We start from the raw sequence: 14,904 nt of genomic DNA, 5'->3' as shown, positions 1-14,904 counted from the left end.
CCCGCAGCAGGGGGCCCAGGTGTCCGGGAGGGGCCCAGGCGTCCGGGTCATGGAGCCCCATTGCACCCACTGTTCTCCCCCACCAGGGGGCCCGGGTGTCCGGGAGGGGCCCAGGCGTCCGGGTCATGGAGCCCCATTGCACCCACTGTTCTCCCCCACCAGGGGGCCCAGGCGTCCGGGAGGGGCCCAGGCGTCCGGGTCATGGAGCCCCATTGCACCCACTGTTCTCCCCCGCAGCAGGGGGCCCAGGTGTCCGGGAGGGGCCCAGGCATCCGGGTCTGGAGAGCCCCATTGCACCCACTGTTCTCCCCCGCAGCAGGGGGCCCAGGCGTCCGGGAGGGGCCCAGGCGTCCGGGTCTGGAGAGCCCCATTGCACCCACTGTTCTCCCCCGCAGCAGGGGGCCCAGGCGTCCGGGAGGGGCCCAGGCGTCCGGGTCTGGGGAGCCCCATTCCACCCACTGCTCCCCCCAACCAGGGGGCCCAGGCGTCCGGGGTCTGTCCCGCCCCCCCCCCCAGGGGGGGCCCAGGTGTCCGGGAGCCTTTGCGCTGTGTTTTGGGGGGTTGGGGGGGGGAGGGAGCAGCAGCGCTGTTTTGGGACCGAAAGTGGCTGTTTGGGGTTTTTCTACCCGGCATTGGGGGGGGGGGGATGTTTTGGGCTGAGAACCGAAACTTTTGGGACTCTCAGTTCTGCGAAAGCAGCCGGAGCCACAAAACCCCCGGGCGGGGGGAGGGGAAGCGGGTGTTTTGCATCAAAGCGGGTGGGAAAACAGGTGGTTTTCTTTTTTTTTTTTTTTTTTAAAAAAAGGCAAATTGAGGGGTTTGGCGGTTTGGGTGGAAAAACGGCCGCTTTGGGGCCTTTCTGCTGCTGCCTTTTCCGGTTTCGCCACCGAGAGGTTGGTTTTTATTTTTTAATCCCCGAAATAAAGTTTTTTTGGGGGGGGGTAGCTGAAAAGGCGCAAAAAGAAAAGCGGCGATTTTTGGGCGACTTTAGCAACTAAAAACATTTATGTTTTTTTTTTGCCAAAAAAGCAGCTTTTGGCAAAAAGTGTGTTTTTGCAATGGAGCAGGAAGGACTTTGCCGGATAAAACACCTTTTTTTCGGTGTTTTGCGCTTTTGCCCGGCGAAACAGGGTGGAAAAGGCGCCGGGAACGGGGCAGGTTTGGGGGATTTTGCTGCTTTTTGGGTTGTTTCTTTTTTGGCAAAAATCAATCCGAGTTTTTGGGGCAAAACAGGCCCAAGCGCTTCAGTGCGAAATTAATGCGGTTTGTTGCAGAAATGACGCATGTGAGTTTTGCACAGAGCGCGGCAGGTTTCGCAAAGTCAATTTTTTGGTTTTTTTGCAGGTTTCTGCAAAATCAATGCAATTGTTTTTTTTTTTTGCAAAATTAATGCAATTGGTTTTTGCAAAATTAATGCAATTAGGTTTTTTTTGCAAAATTAATGCAATTTGTTTCTGCAAAATTAATGCAGTTGTTTTTTGCAAAATTAATACAATTGGTTTCTGCAAAATTAATGCACCCAGTTTCTGCAAAATCAATGCAAGCAGTTTTTGCAAAATCAATGCAAAGGATTTTTGGAAAATTAATGCAATTGATTTTTTTGCAAAATCAATGCAATTGGTCTCTGCAAAATCAATGCAAGGGGTTGCTGCAAAATCAATGCAAGGGGTTTTTGCAAAATCAATGCAAGGGGTTTTTGCAAAATCAATGCAAGCAGCTTTTGCAAAATCAGTGCAAGGTTTTTTTTGCAAAATCAATGCAATTGGTCTCTGCAAAATCAATGCAATTGGTTTTTGCAAAATCAATGCAAGGGGTTTTTTTGCAAAATCAATGCAAGGGGTTTTTTTGCAAAATCAATGCAAGGGGTTTTTTTGCAAAATCAATGCAAGGGATTTTTGCAAAATCAATGCACTTGGTCTCTGCAAAAAAAAAAAAAAAATCCATGCGAGGGGTTTTCGCAACCCCAACGCAACCGGTTTTGGCCCCGAAGCCACGCCAGCAGGGCCGCTCTCGGCCGGGCCGGGTGGGTTTTTCCTTTCCGCCCAGAGGCAGGTTTTGGGCCGCGGGCGGGTTTTTTCCTGCAGCTCCGGCTACAAGAGCAGTTTGTTCATTTTTAGTTAATTTTTTTTTACCTTTTATTGCAGCCGAAACGGGGAAGATTTTTGTTTGTTTGTTTGCAGCTTGGGGAGAGGCAGAATAAGGAATTTTGCAACGCAAACTGTTTTGGTGCCCGAAATTGGGGCCGGACAAAGCGACACGCTCACACTGGGTGGGTTGGCTTTTTTTTTACCTATTTATTGATTTTTTTTTTTTGCCCGAAACGGGCGGCTTTTATGGGCGAAAGGGGGGGGGGAGCGCGGGGGAGGCGGGAGGGGGCGGCTGCGGGGACGGGGACACCCCGTGACAAGTGGCACCGGGCCGGGAGGGTGGCACCAATTTTTTGGGGGGGCAAAACCCGCCTTGTTTTGCAGGCACGAAGTTGGCATCGCCCCCTCTCTCCCCGGGGGCGGGGGGCGGGGGGGGGGGGGCGCCTAGTGGCCCCTTGGGTTGACCTGGTGGCCGGTGCCCACTGGGGTTGACCTCATGGCCGTTGTCCTCCGGGTTGACCACGTGGCCGTTTCCCACCCGGCCGACGGCCGCTATTCACTGGGTTGACCACATGACCGGAGCCCAGCCGGTTGACCTGGTGGCCGCTGTCCACTGGGTTGACCTGGTGGCCGCTGCCCACCGGGTTGACCACATGGCCGGTACCTACCGGATTGACCAGGTGGCCGGAGTCCACCGGATTGACCTGGTGGCCGCTGTCCACCTGGTTGACCACATGGCCGGTACCCACCGGCTTGACCTGGTGGTCGGAGTCCACCGGATTGACCTGGTGGCCGCTGCCCACCTGGTTGACCACATGGCTGGTGCCCACCGGGTTGACCTGGTGGCCCTGGGGTTGGCCTGGTGACCAGCGCCCACTTGGGTTGATCTAGTGTCCCCCTGGCTTTGACCTGCTGACCAGTGTCCACCTAGATTAACCTGGTGGTCGAGGTCCACCTGGGAGTGACGTGGTGACCAGCGTCCACCTTGGATTGACCCAGTGGCCAAGGTCCACCTTCACTGACCCCATGACCAAAGTCCACCTCGGGTGGACACCATGTCCAAGGTCCACCTGGGCTGACCCAGTGTCCAAGGTCCAGCTTGAACAACTTGGTGCCCACCCCCCCCCCAACATTGCCCTTGTCCCATGACAAACCCTCCCCCCGCACATCCGGGGCCAGGCAAACTCGTGACATGGGTTGGCTTCGTCTCTGGGGAGCCGTGGGAGCCGCGGGCTGCGGAAACATCTGCACCCGCCCCCGCGGGGCCCCAACGAGCCACCTGGCGGGGGCTGGGCTCTGCTCCGCCGCACGTCAGGCCAATTGTCCCCTTTCTGTCCGTGCGCGCGTCCATCCCTCCGTCCTCCTTCCCATGCATCCATCCATCCGTCCTCCTTCTCATGCATCCATCCATCTGTCCTCCTTCCCATGCACCCATCCACCCATCCTCCTTCTCATGCATCCATCCATCTGTCCTCCTTCCCATGCAACCATCCATCCGTCCTCCTTCTCATGCATCCATCCATCTGTCCTCCTTCCCATGCACCCATCCACCCATCCTCCTTCTCATGCATCCATCCATCTGTCCTCCTTCCCATGCATCCATCCATCTGTCCTCCTTCCCATGCATCCATCCATCCATCCTCCTTCTCATGCATCCATCCATCTGTCCTCCTTCCCATGCATCCATCCATCCGTCCTCCTTCCCATGCAACCATCCATCCATCCTCCTTCTCATGCATCCATCCATCTGTCCTCCTTCCCATGCAACCATCCATCTGTCCTCCTTCCCATGCATCCATCCATCCATCCTCCTTCCCATGCAACCATCCATCTGTCCTCCTTCCCATGCATCCATCCATCTGTCCTCCTTCCCATGCAACCATCCATCCGTCCTCCTTCCCATGCATCCATCCATCTGTCCTCCTTCCCATGCATCCATCCATCTGTCCTCCTTCCCATGCAACCATCCATCCATCCTCCTTCTCATGCATCCATCCATCTGTCCTCCTTCCCATGCAACCATCCATCTGTCCTCCTTCCCATGCAACCATCCCTCCGTCCTCCTTCCCATGCAACCATCCATCTGTTCTCCTTCCCATGCATCCATCCATCTGTTCTCCTCCCCATGCAACCATCCACCCATCCTCCTTCCCATGCATCCATCCATCTGTCCTCCTTCCCATGCAACCATCCATCTGTCCTCCTTCCCATGCAACCATCCATCTGTCCTCCTTCCCATGCAACCATCCACCCGTCCTCCTTCCCATGCAACCATCCACCCGTCCTCCTTCTCATGCATCCATCCATCTGTCCTCCTTCCCATGCAACCATCCATCCGTCCTCCTTCTCATGCATCCATCCATCTGTCCTCCTTCCCATGCATCCATCCATCTGTCCTCCTTCCCATGCACCCATCCACCCATCCTCCTTCTCATGCATCCATCCATCTGTCCTCCTTCCCATGCAACCATCCATCCGTCCTCCTTCTCATGCATCCATCCATCTGTCCTCCTTCCCATGCACCCATCCACCCATCCTCCTTCTCATGCATCCATCCATCTGTCCTCCTTCCCATGCATCCATCCATCTGTCCTCCTTCCCATGCAACCATCCATCCATCCGCCTTCCCATGCAACCATCCATCCGTCCTCCTTCCCATGCATCCATCCACCCATCCTCCTTCCCATGCATCCATCCACCCATCCTCCTTCCCATGCATCCATCCACCCATCCTCCTTCCCATGCATCCATCCACCCATCCTCCTTCCCATGCATCCATCCACCCGTCCTCCTTCCCATGCACTCCTGCACCCTCGCACCCATCCATCCATCCATCTTCCTTGCCATGCGCGCGCCCCGGCCCGGCGGTGGCAGCGGCGGCGGCGGCTCGGGGTGGGGCTATGGGGCGCGCTGGAAGCTGCTCTTGATGCCGGGCACCGGGCCCTGCTTCAGCTGCAGCACGGTGGCCAGCAGCCACTTCACCTGCGGCGGGAGGGCAGCACCGTTGCAAAAAAACCAAGCCCTCCCTGCCCGGCCCCGGGTTTGCACCCGCGCCGGGTGCAAGGCGCCCGCCACCCGCTCCGCTGCTCACCTTGCAGAGGGTGACGGTGGCGCTGTAGCAGACGCTGAGGAGGAAGAGGGTGATGAAGACGGCGATGGTGTCCCAGGGCCCGTTGAGCTGCTCGGGGGTGGCGTGGCACAGGTCCTCGGGCAGGCTGAGCTCTGCGGCGCGGGGAGAGGAGAGAGAGGGTGCGATCAGGGCGCGGGGAGGGGGGCGCAGGCCTGGGTCTGCACGCACCCCCTCGCCCCCCCCGGGCGTGCACCCGCTCGCGCGCCCGTTGGCTCTTGCACCCGCGCCTCCACCCGTTCGTGAGGGCCCTGCGCGCGCCTCCGGCTTGGGCGCGCGCTCGCCCGCCCGTGCACTCATCCGTCTGGTCCATGCTCTCCTCCATCTGTCCACGCACTCCTCCATCCATGCTCTCCTCCACCTATCCATGCTCTCCTCCATCCATGCTCTCCTCCATCTGTCCATGCTCTCCTCCATCTGTCCACGCACTCCTCCATCCATGCTCTCCTCCATCTGTCCATGCTCTCCTCCACCTATCCATGTACTCCTCCATCCATGCTCTCCTCCGTCTATCCATGCTCTCCTCCACCTATCCATGCTCTCCTCCATCTATCCATGCACTCCTCCATCTGGTCCATGCACTCCTCCATCCATGCTCTCCTCCACCTATCCATGCTCTCCTCCATCTATCCATGCACTCCTCCATCTGGTCCATGCACTCCTCCATCCATGCTCTCCTCCACCTATCCATGCTCTCCTCCACCTATCCATGCACTCCTCCATCTGGTCCATGCACTCCTCCATCCATGCTCTCCTCCACCTATCCATGCTCTCCTCCATCTATCCATGCACTCCTCCATCTGGTCCATGCACTCCTCCATCCATGCTCTCCTCCACCTATCCATGCTCTCCTCCATCTGTCCACGCACTCCTCCATCCATGCTCTCCTCCGTCTATCCATGCTCTCCTCCACCTATCCATGCTCTCCTCCATCTGTCCATGCTCTCCTCCATCTGTCCATGCACTCCTCCATCTGATCCATGCACTCCTCCATCCATGCTCTCCTCCATCTGTCCATGCTCTCCTCCACCTATCCATGTACTCCTCCATCCATGCTCTCCTCCGTCTATCCATGCTCTCCTCCACCTATCCATGCTCTCCTCCATCTATCCATGCACTCCTCCATCTGGTCCATGCACTCCTCCATCCATGCTCTCCTCCACCTATCCATGCTCTCCTCCACCTATCCATGCTCTTCTCCACCTATCCATGCTCTCCTCCACCTATCCATGCTCTCCTCCATCTGTCCACGCACTCCTCCATCCATGCTCTCCTCCATCTGTCCATGCTCTCCTCCATCTGTCCATGCACTCCTCCATCTGATCCATGCACTCCTCCATCCATGCTCTCCTCCGTCTATCCATGCTCTCCTCCACCTATCCATGCTCTCCTCCATCTGTCCATGCTCTCCTCCATCTATCCATGCTCTCCTCCACCTATCCATGCTCTCCTCCATCTATCCATGCACTCCTCCATCTGGTCCATGCACTCCTCCATCCATGCACTCCTCCATCTATCCATGCACTCCTCCATCTGGTCCATGCACTCCTCCATCCATGCACTCCTCCATCTATCCATGCACTCCTCCATCTGGTCCATGCACTCCTCCATCCATGCTCTCCTCCATCTATCCATGCTCTCCTCCACCTATCCATGCTCTTCTCCATCTATCCATGCACTCCTCCATCTGGTCCATGCACTCCTCCATCCATGCTCTCATCCATCTATCCATGCTCTCCTCCATCTATCCATGCTCTCCTCCACCTATCCATGCTCTTCTCCATCTATCCATGCACTCCTCCATCTGGTCCATGCACTCCTCCATCCATGCTCTCATCCACCTATCCATGGACTCCTCCATCTATCCATGCACTCCTCCATCCATGCACTCTCCCATTCATGCTCTCCTCCATCTACCCACGCACTCCTCCCTCTGTGCACGCACTCATCCATCCAGGCACTCCTCCTGTCCCTGTGTGTCCACACTCCCCGCAGCTCTGTGGGCGTGTGCGCTCGCCCAGCCCGGCGCTCCCCCTCTCTGTCCCCCCGGCTGGCTGTCGCGATGCCTCCGTGCGCCCGAGCTGCCCTGCCGCCCGCCCGTGCGTGCAAGCGTGTGCCCATGCGCTGGTGCATGTGGGTGGCTCTGTCCGTCCACCTGCCCATGCCTGGGCCTGCCCATGCGTGCTGGAGGCTGGTCCGGTGCGTGCGCACCCATTGCTCTGTGCACCCGTCCATCCGGGCCTGCTAGTCCAGGCGTGCATGTGTCCAACTCTCCATGCACCCAAATCTCCATGCACCCAACTCTCCATCCACCCAAATCTCCATCCACCCAATTCTCCATGCACCCAACTCTCCATCCACCCCACTCTCCATGCACCCAACTCTCCATCCATCCAACTCTCCATGCACCCAACTCTCCATGCACCCAACTCTCCATCCACCCAACTCTCCGAGCACCCAACTCTCCATCCACCCAACTCTCCACACACCCAAATCTCCACGCACCCAAATGTCCAGCCATCCAACTCTCCATGCACCCAACTCTCCATCCACCCAACTCTCCATCCACCCAACTCTCCTCGCACCCAACTCTCCATCCACCCAACTCTCCACGCACCCAACTCTCCTCGCACCCAACTCTCCATCCACCCAACTCTCCACGCACCCAGCTCTACATCCACCAAATGTCCATCCATCCAACTCTCCATGCACTGCACTCTCCATGCACCCAACTCTCCATGCACCCAACTCTCCATCCACCCAACTCTACATCCACCCAACTCTCCGAGCACCCAACTCTCCATCCACCCAAATCTCCATGCACCCAAATCTCCATCCACCCAAATCTCCACGCACCCAAATGTCCATCCATCCAACTCTCCATGCACCCAACTCTCCATGCACCCAACTCTCCACGCACCCAACTCTCCATCCACCCAACTCTCCACCCACCCAACTCTCCATCCACCCAACTCTCCGAGCACCCAACTCTCCATCCACCCAACTCTCCGAGCACCCAACTCTCCATCCACCCAAATCTCCATCCACCCAACTCTCCTCGCACCCAACTCTCCATCCACCCAACTCTCCATCCACCCAACTATCCATGCACCCAACTCTCCACGCACCCAAATGTCCATCCACCCAACTCTCCATGCACCCAACTCTCCATCCACCCAACTCTGTGTGCACCCAACTCTCCATCCACCCAACTCTACATCCACCCAAATCTCCTTCCACCCGAATCTCCACACACCCAACTCTCCATCCACCCAAATCTCCACGCACCCAACTCTATGTGCACCCACCTCTCCATCCACCCACCTCTCCATCCACCCAACTCTCCATCCACCCAAATCTCCATCCACCCAAATCTCCACGCACCCAACTCTCCATGCACCCAACTCTCCATGCACCGCACTCTCCATGCACCCAATTCTCCATGCACCCAACTCTCCATGCACCCAACTCTCCATGCACCACACTCTCCGAGCACCCGTCGCCCCGTCCCTCCGCCTCCCCCCGCCCACCCCGAAGCCGCCCGGCGCCCAAGCAGCCCCCGGCCGACACGGGCACGCAGACGCCAGCCTCTGGCTTCCGTCTTGTTTTTATTTGCAGCGCGGGGGCAAGCAGGGGGAAAGGCGAGAGCGGCGGGCAACGCGGCCCAACGCCCAGAGCGGTTGCAACGGCGGCGGCCTCATTTACCGGGGCTCCTGCTGATGGTGCGTTGCACGAACTTCATGGGCAGGGCCTCGTGCACCACCATGCACACGTAGGTGTTGCCCTGCTCCCAGCTGCTCTTGGGCACGACTAGGCGGCTGTAGAGGAAGAAAGCAGCGGCGGCGCCGCGCTCCTTGACCGGGGGGAACGTGTCGGCGGCGTCAGGCTCCAGCGTGGCCTGGTTCTTGAGCCACTGCACCGAGATGGCCGCCGGGTAGAAGCCGCGTACCAGGCAGGTGAGGCTGACCGTGTCCCGGCTGCTCAGCTCCTCCGCGTGCGGCCCCAGCAGGTAGACGCTGGGCGCCAGGCGCTGGCCTGCGGCGGGAGGCGGGGGGCGGAGGTCAGGCGGAGCAGGGTGACGCGCGCTGGGTGCAACGGGGTGCAAGAGGACGTGCAAGGCGGTGCAACGCAAGAGGAGTGCAAGGGGGTGTGCGATGCGGTGCAAAAGGGGTGCAAGAGGACATGAAAGGTGGTGCAACGGGGTGCAAGAGGATGTGCAATGCCGTGCAATGCAAGAGGGGTGCAAGGGGGGGCGTGCGGGGCCCTGCAAGGCAAGAGAGAAGCACCGGGGTGTGCCGTGCGATGCAACACAAGGCGCAGCGGGGCGTGCAAGGCGGGCGGGATGCAAGGGGGGGGGGGGCGCGCATCGCAACGCCACGCAGGGGGGACGCAATGCAACACAGGTGGGATGCAACGCAATGCGAGCGGGATGCAACGGGACGCGATGCAGCACGAGCGGGGGTGCAACGGGGTGCAACGCAACATGGGTGGGATGCAACGGGATGCGGTGCAACGCGAGAAGGACGCAACGGGGTGCGACGAGATGCGGTGCAAGGCGGGCAGGGCGCAACGGGATGCGATGCAGCACGGCCAGGATGCAACGGGATGCAATGCAACACGAGAAGGACGCAACGGGGTGCAACAGGATGCGATGCAGCTCAAGCGGGATGCAACGGGGTGCAATGCAACGTGAGTAGGGTGCAACGGGATGCAACGCAATGCGAGCAGGGTGCAGCGGGGTGCGACAGGATGCAATGCAACCCAAGCGGGATGCAACGGGATGCAACGCCGCGTGGGCGGGAGGCAACAGGATGCAACGCAAGGCGAGCAGGATGCAACGGGGTGCAACAGGATGCGATGCAGCTCAAGCGGGATGCAACGGGGTGCAACAGGATGCGATGCAACTCAAGCGGGATGCAACGGGATGCAACGCAATGTGAGCAGGGTGCAGCGGGGTGCAACAGGATGCAATGCAACCCAAGCGGGATGCAACGGGATGCAACGCAAGGCGAGCAGGATGCAACGGGGTGCAACAGGATGCGATGCAGCTCAAGCGGGATGCAACGGGGTGCAACAGGATGCGATGCAACTCAAGCGGGATGCAACGGGATGCAACGCAATGTGAGCAGGGTGCAGCGGGGTGCGACAGGATGCAATGCAACCCAAGCGGGATGCAACAGGATGCAACGCAAGGCGAGCAGGATGCAACGGGATGCAACAGGATGCAACGCAACTCAAGCGGGATGCAACGGGATGCAACAGGATGCAACGCAACCCAAGCGGGATGCAACGGGATGCAACGCCGCGTGGGCGGGAGGCACCAGGATGCAACGCAACGCGAGCAGGATGCAATGGGGTGCAACAGGATGCGACGCAACTCAAGCGGGATGCAACGCAACGCGAGCAGGGTGCAACGGGGTGCGACAGGATGCGACGCAACTCATGCAAGATGCATCGGGATGCAACGCAACGCAACGGGGGCCGCGACGGGAGGCGCCGCTGGGCAGAGCGGGCCGCAGCGGGGTCGCGACGCCCCGGGGCTTACCGGGCTGTCGGACGACGGTCCTGGCGATGGGCGCCGGGAGATCTCTGTGGTTGACGGTGCAGGTGAACTTCTCGCCCTCGTCCCAGGCGCGGGTGGAGATGGGCAGGACGCTGGTGGCGCTGAAGGTGCCGTTGTACTGCTCCTTGAGCTGCAGCGGCCGCGGGTTGAGGGCGCCGGCGTGCTCGCGGGCCCAGCTCACCTGCAGCCCCTCGTCGCTGGGCAGGCTGGACACCAGGCACACCAGCTGCGGGTACTGCGACATGTAGAGGTCCGCGGGGCTCGGCGGCAAGGCGAAGACGTGGATCGCGCTGGCGTCCGGCGTGCTCCCGCCTGGCCCGGCCGGGAGGGGACGGGGCAAGAGACGGAGAGCCATGGAGGGTCAGCAGCCGGCGGGGCCACCGGGCTCCTCGCCTGCACCCTTGGGGCGTGCGGGTGTGCCCAAAGCTTGCTAGCACACGCGTGCGTGCCCCATAACCTCCCCTGCACGCTTGTGCGTGCACCTACAGCTTGCTTGCACGCTTGAGCGTGCACCCAAATCTGGTCTGCACGCTTGCGCATGCCCCAAAACCTCCCTGCACGCTTGTGCGTGCACCTACAGCTTGCTTGCACGCTCGAGCGTGCACCCAAAGCTTGTCTGCATGCTCGAGCGTGCACCCAAATCTGGTCTGCATGCTTGTGCATGCCCCCAAACCTCCCCTGCACGCTTGTGCGTGCACCCAAAGCTTGTCTGCATGCTCGAGCGTGCACCCAAATCTGGTCTGCATGCTTGTGCATGCCCCATAACCTCCCCTGCACGCTTGTGCGTGCACCCAGATCTGGTCTGCATGCTTGTGCATGCCCCAAAACCTCCCTGCACGCTTGTGCGTGCACCCAAAGCTTGTCTGCATGCTCGAGCGTGCACCCAAATCTGGTCTGCATGCTTGTGCATGCCCCATAACCTCCCCTGCACGCTTGTGCGTGCACCCAGATCTGGTCTGCATGCTTGTGCATGCCCTAAAACCTCCCTGCATGCTTGTGCGTGCACCTACAGCTTGCTTGCACGCTTGAGCGTGCACCCAGATCTGGTCTGCACGCTTGTGCATGCCCCAAAACCTCCCCTGCACGCTTGCACGTGCACCCAGATCTGGTCTGCATGCTTGTGCATGCCCCAAAACCTCCCTGCATGCTTGTGCGTGCACCTACAGCTTGCTTGCATGCTTGAGCGTGCACCATAACCTCCCCTGCACGCTTGTGCGTGCACCTACAGCTTGCTTGCACACTTGTGCATGCACCCAGATCTGGTCTGCACGCTTGTGCATGCCCCAAAACCTCCCCTGAACACTTGCACGTGCACCCAGATCTGGTCTGCACGCTTGTGCGTGCCCTAAAACCTCCCCGCACGCTTGTGCGTGCGCCTACGGCTTGGTTGCACACTGGTGCCTGCACCCAAAGCTTGTCGGCACGCTCGTGCCTGCCCCAGATCGCCCCTGCACGCTTGTGCCTGCACCTACGGCGTGCTTGCACGCTTGTGCATGCTCCCACATCCGGTCTGCCCCCTTGTGCCTGCCGCCAAACCTCACCTGGGCACTTGTAGACGTTGTCCTGCAGCACGGTGCCCGTGCCGGGGTGGGTGACCTTGCAGCCGAAGGTCTTCTCGGCCCACTCAGCGGCGGAGACGTTCACCCGGCTGGTGGTGCTGAAGGTGTGGCTGCCGGCGTCGGCCTCCACGGGGTCGGTGACGGGGCTGAGCGAGACGGGCTCGCCGTCCAGCAGCCACTGCACCCGCACGTCTTTGGGGTAGAAGTGGGAGATGAGGCAGTGCAGCTCGACGGTCTGGCGGGCGCAGGCGTAGAGCAGGCGGACGGTGGGGGGCACCAGCTTCCCGGGCGGCAGCACTGCAAGAGGCGCGGCGGCGCGGGGCGGCGGCGTTAACGCAAGCGGAGCGGGGCGGCGGGCGGTTGCACAGGGTTGCTGGTTGCGGCCGGCTGCGGCGGCGATGCAAAGCCCCAGCGCGGCCCGGTTGCAAGCCCTAAAAGGCCTGATTGCAACCCCGTTGCAACCCCCAGAAGGCTCAGTTGCAACCCCCAAAAGGCCCAGTTGCAACCCCAGCGCAGCCTGGTTGCAATCTCCAAAGGCCCAATTGCAACCCCAGCGCAGCCTGGTTGCAATCTCCAAAGGCCCAATTGCAACCCCAGCATGGCCCAGTTGCAACCCCCAAAAGGCCCAGTTGCAACCCCAGCGCAGCCTGGTTGCAATCTCCAAAGGCCCAATTGCAACCCCAGCGTGGCCCAGTTGCAGCCCGCAAAAGGCCCAGTTGCAACCCCAGCACGGCCCGGTTGCAACCCCAGCAATGCAACTCAAGGCACGGGTGCGCTGCAACCCTGCACTTTGCAATGCAATGCGATGCATGCTCAATGCAAATTTGGGCTTACAACGCAACCCAACGCAGGCGGGCGATGCAAACCCGCGCTTGCAATGCAATGCAATGCACGTGCAGTGCAAGCTTGTGCTTGCAATGCAGCCAATGCATGTACGCGACGCAACCCTGCGCTTGCAGTGCAAGACAGTGCATGTGCGCTGCAAACCTGCGCTTGCAACGCAACCCAATGCACGCATGCAATGCAAACATGCATTTTGAAATGCAAGGCAATGCGTGTGCAATGCAAACCTGCACTTGCAACACAACGCAGTGCACATATGCGATGCAAACCTGCGTTTGCAATGCAAGGCAATGCACGTGCAATGCAAACTTGTGCTTGCAATGCAACCCAGTGCACGTATGCAATGCAAACCTGCGTTTGCAATGCAAGGCAATGCACGTGCAATGCAAACTTGTGCTTGCAATGCAACCCAGTGCACGTATGCAAAGCAAACCTGCGTTTGCAATGCAAGGCAATGCACGTGCAATGCAAACTTGTGCTTGCAATGCAACCCAGTGCACGTATGCAATGCAAACCTGCGTTTGCAATGCAAGGCAATGCACGTGCAATGCAAACTTGTGCTTGCAATGCAACCCAGTGCACGTATGCAAAGCAAACCTGCGTTTGCAATGCAAGGCAATGCACGTGCAATGCAAACTTGTGCTTGCAATGCAACCCAGTGCACGTATGCAATGCAAACCTGCGTTTGCAATGCAAGGCAATGCACGTGCAATGCAAACTTGTGCTTGCAACGCAACCCAGTGCACGCATGCAATGCAAACATGCATTTTGAAATGCAAGGCGATGCGTGTGCAATGCAAACCTGCACTTGCAGCGCACCCCGATGCACGTACGCGATGCCAACCTGCGCTTGCAATGCAATGCAGCGCGTGTGCAATGCAAACGTGCCCTTGCCACGCGAGCCAGTGCGCGTATGCGACGCCGACCTGCGCTTGCAACGCGAGGCAACGCACGTGGGGTGCGACTGGGCGACTGGGCGCGGTGCAACGCCGCCCTGGCACCCCCAACTCGATGCAGCAACCCCCCCCCGCTTCCCCCGCCGCCGCCGTTACCTGTCACTTCCTTGGTGAAGCCCGAGGGCGAGTGGTCCACGGTGCAGGTGAGGGTCTGGGTGCCGCTGGCGGCCATCGCGAACTGGCTGCTGAGGCTGTAGAGGCCGGAGCGGAAGAGGGCGGCGGGGAAGGTCTGCGGGCGCCCGCCGGCCGGCCCGCCGGCCCAGCTCACCGTCGCCGGCTCGGGGAAGAAGCCGTTGACGAAGCAGCCCACGACGAGCTCGCCGGGGCCGGCGGTGCAGGCCCGCAGCGGGAAGACGGCCGGCGAGGTGACCCGGGCTGCGGAGGGCGACGGGGCAGGGCGTCAGGCACCCCAATGCGGCTGGCGGCACCCGAAATGCTGCACTCGGCACCCCAAATGCGGCACTTGGCACCCGGGTGGGGCTGGCTGCACCCGAAATGCAGCGCTCTGCACCCAAAATGCAGCGCTCTGCACCCAAATGCAGCGCTCTGCACCCAAAATGCAGCGCTCTGCACCCAAATGCAGCGCTCTGCACCCAAAATGCAACACTTTGTACCCAGATCGGGCTGGTGGCACCCGAAATGCAGCACTCTGCACCCAAAATGCTGCACTTGGCACCCGAAATGCAGCGCTCTGCACCCAAAATGCAGCACTTTGTACCCAGATCGGGCTGGCTGCACCCGAAATGCAGCATTTGGCACCCGGATGGGG

General features: G+C 59.8%; 1 gene segment (V, D, J or C); it reads right to left on the bottom strand.

Moving 5' to 3' along the window:
- Window positions 1-4,797: 4,797 nt before the first annotated feature.
- The window catches only part of LOC138062691 (immunoglobulin heavy constant gamma 2-like), a 93,329-nt gene continuing 83,222 nt past the window's right edge, over window positions 4,798-14,904 (bottom strand). Inside the window, 6 exon segments of the C gene segment in view lie at window positions 4,798-5,069; window positions 5,179-5,309; window positions 8,920-9,249; window positions 10,760-11,089; window positions 12,319-12,633; window positions 14,232-14,510. Of these exon segments, the coding sequence occupies window positions 4,986-5,069; window positions 5,179-5,309; window positions 8,920-9,249; window positions 10,760-11,089; window positions 12,319-12,633; window positions 14,232-14,307 (1,266 nt within the window).

Source organism: Struthio camelus, chromosome 29 (assembly GCF_040807025.1).
Source record: "Struthio camelus isolate bStrCam1 chromosome 29, bStrCam1.hap1, whole genome shotgun sequence".
In the NCBI taxonomy this organism is placed as follows: Eukaryota; Metazoa; Chordata; class Aves; order Struthioniformes; family Struthionidae; genus Struthio; species Struthio camelus.
This window is presented reverse-complemented; position numbering and strand designations above follow the sequence as displayed.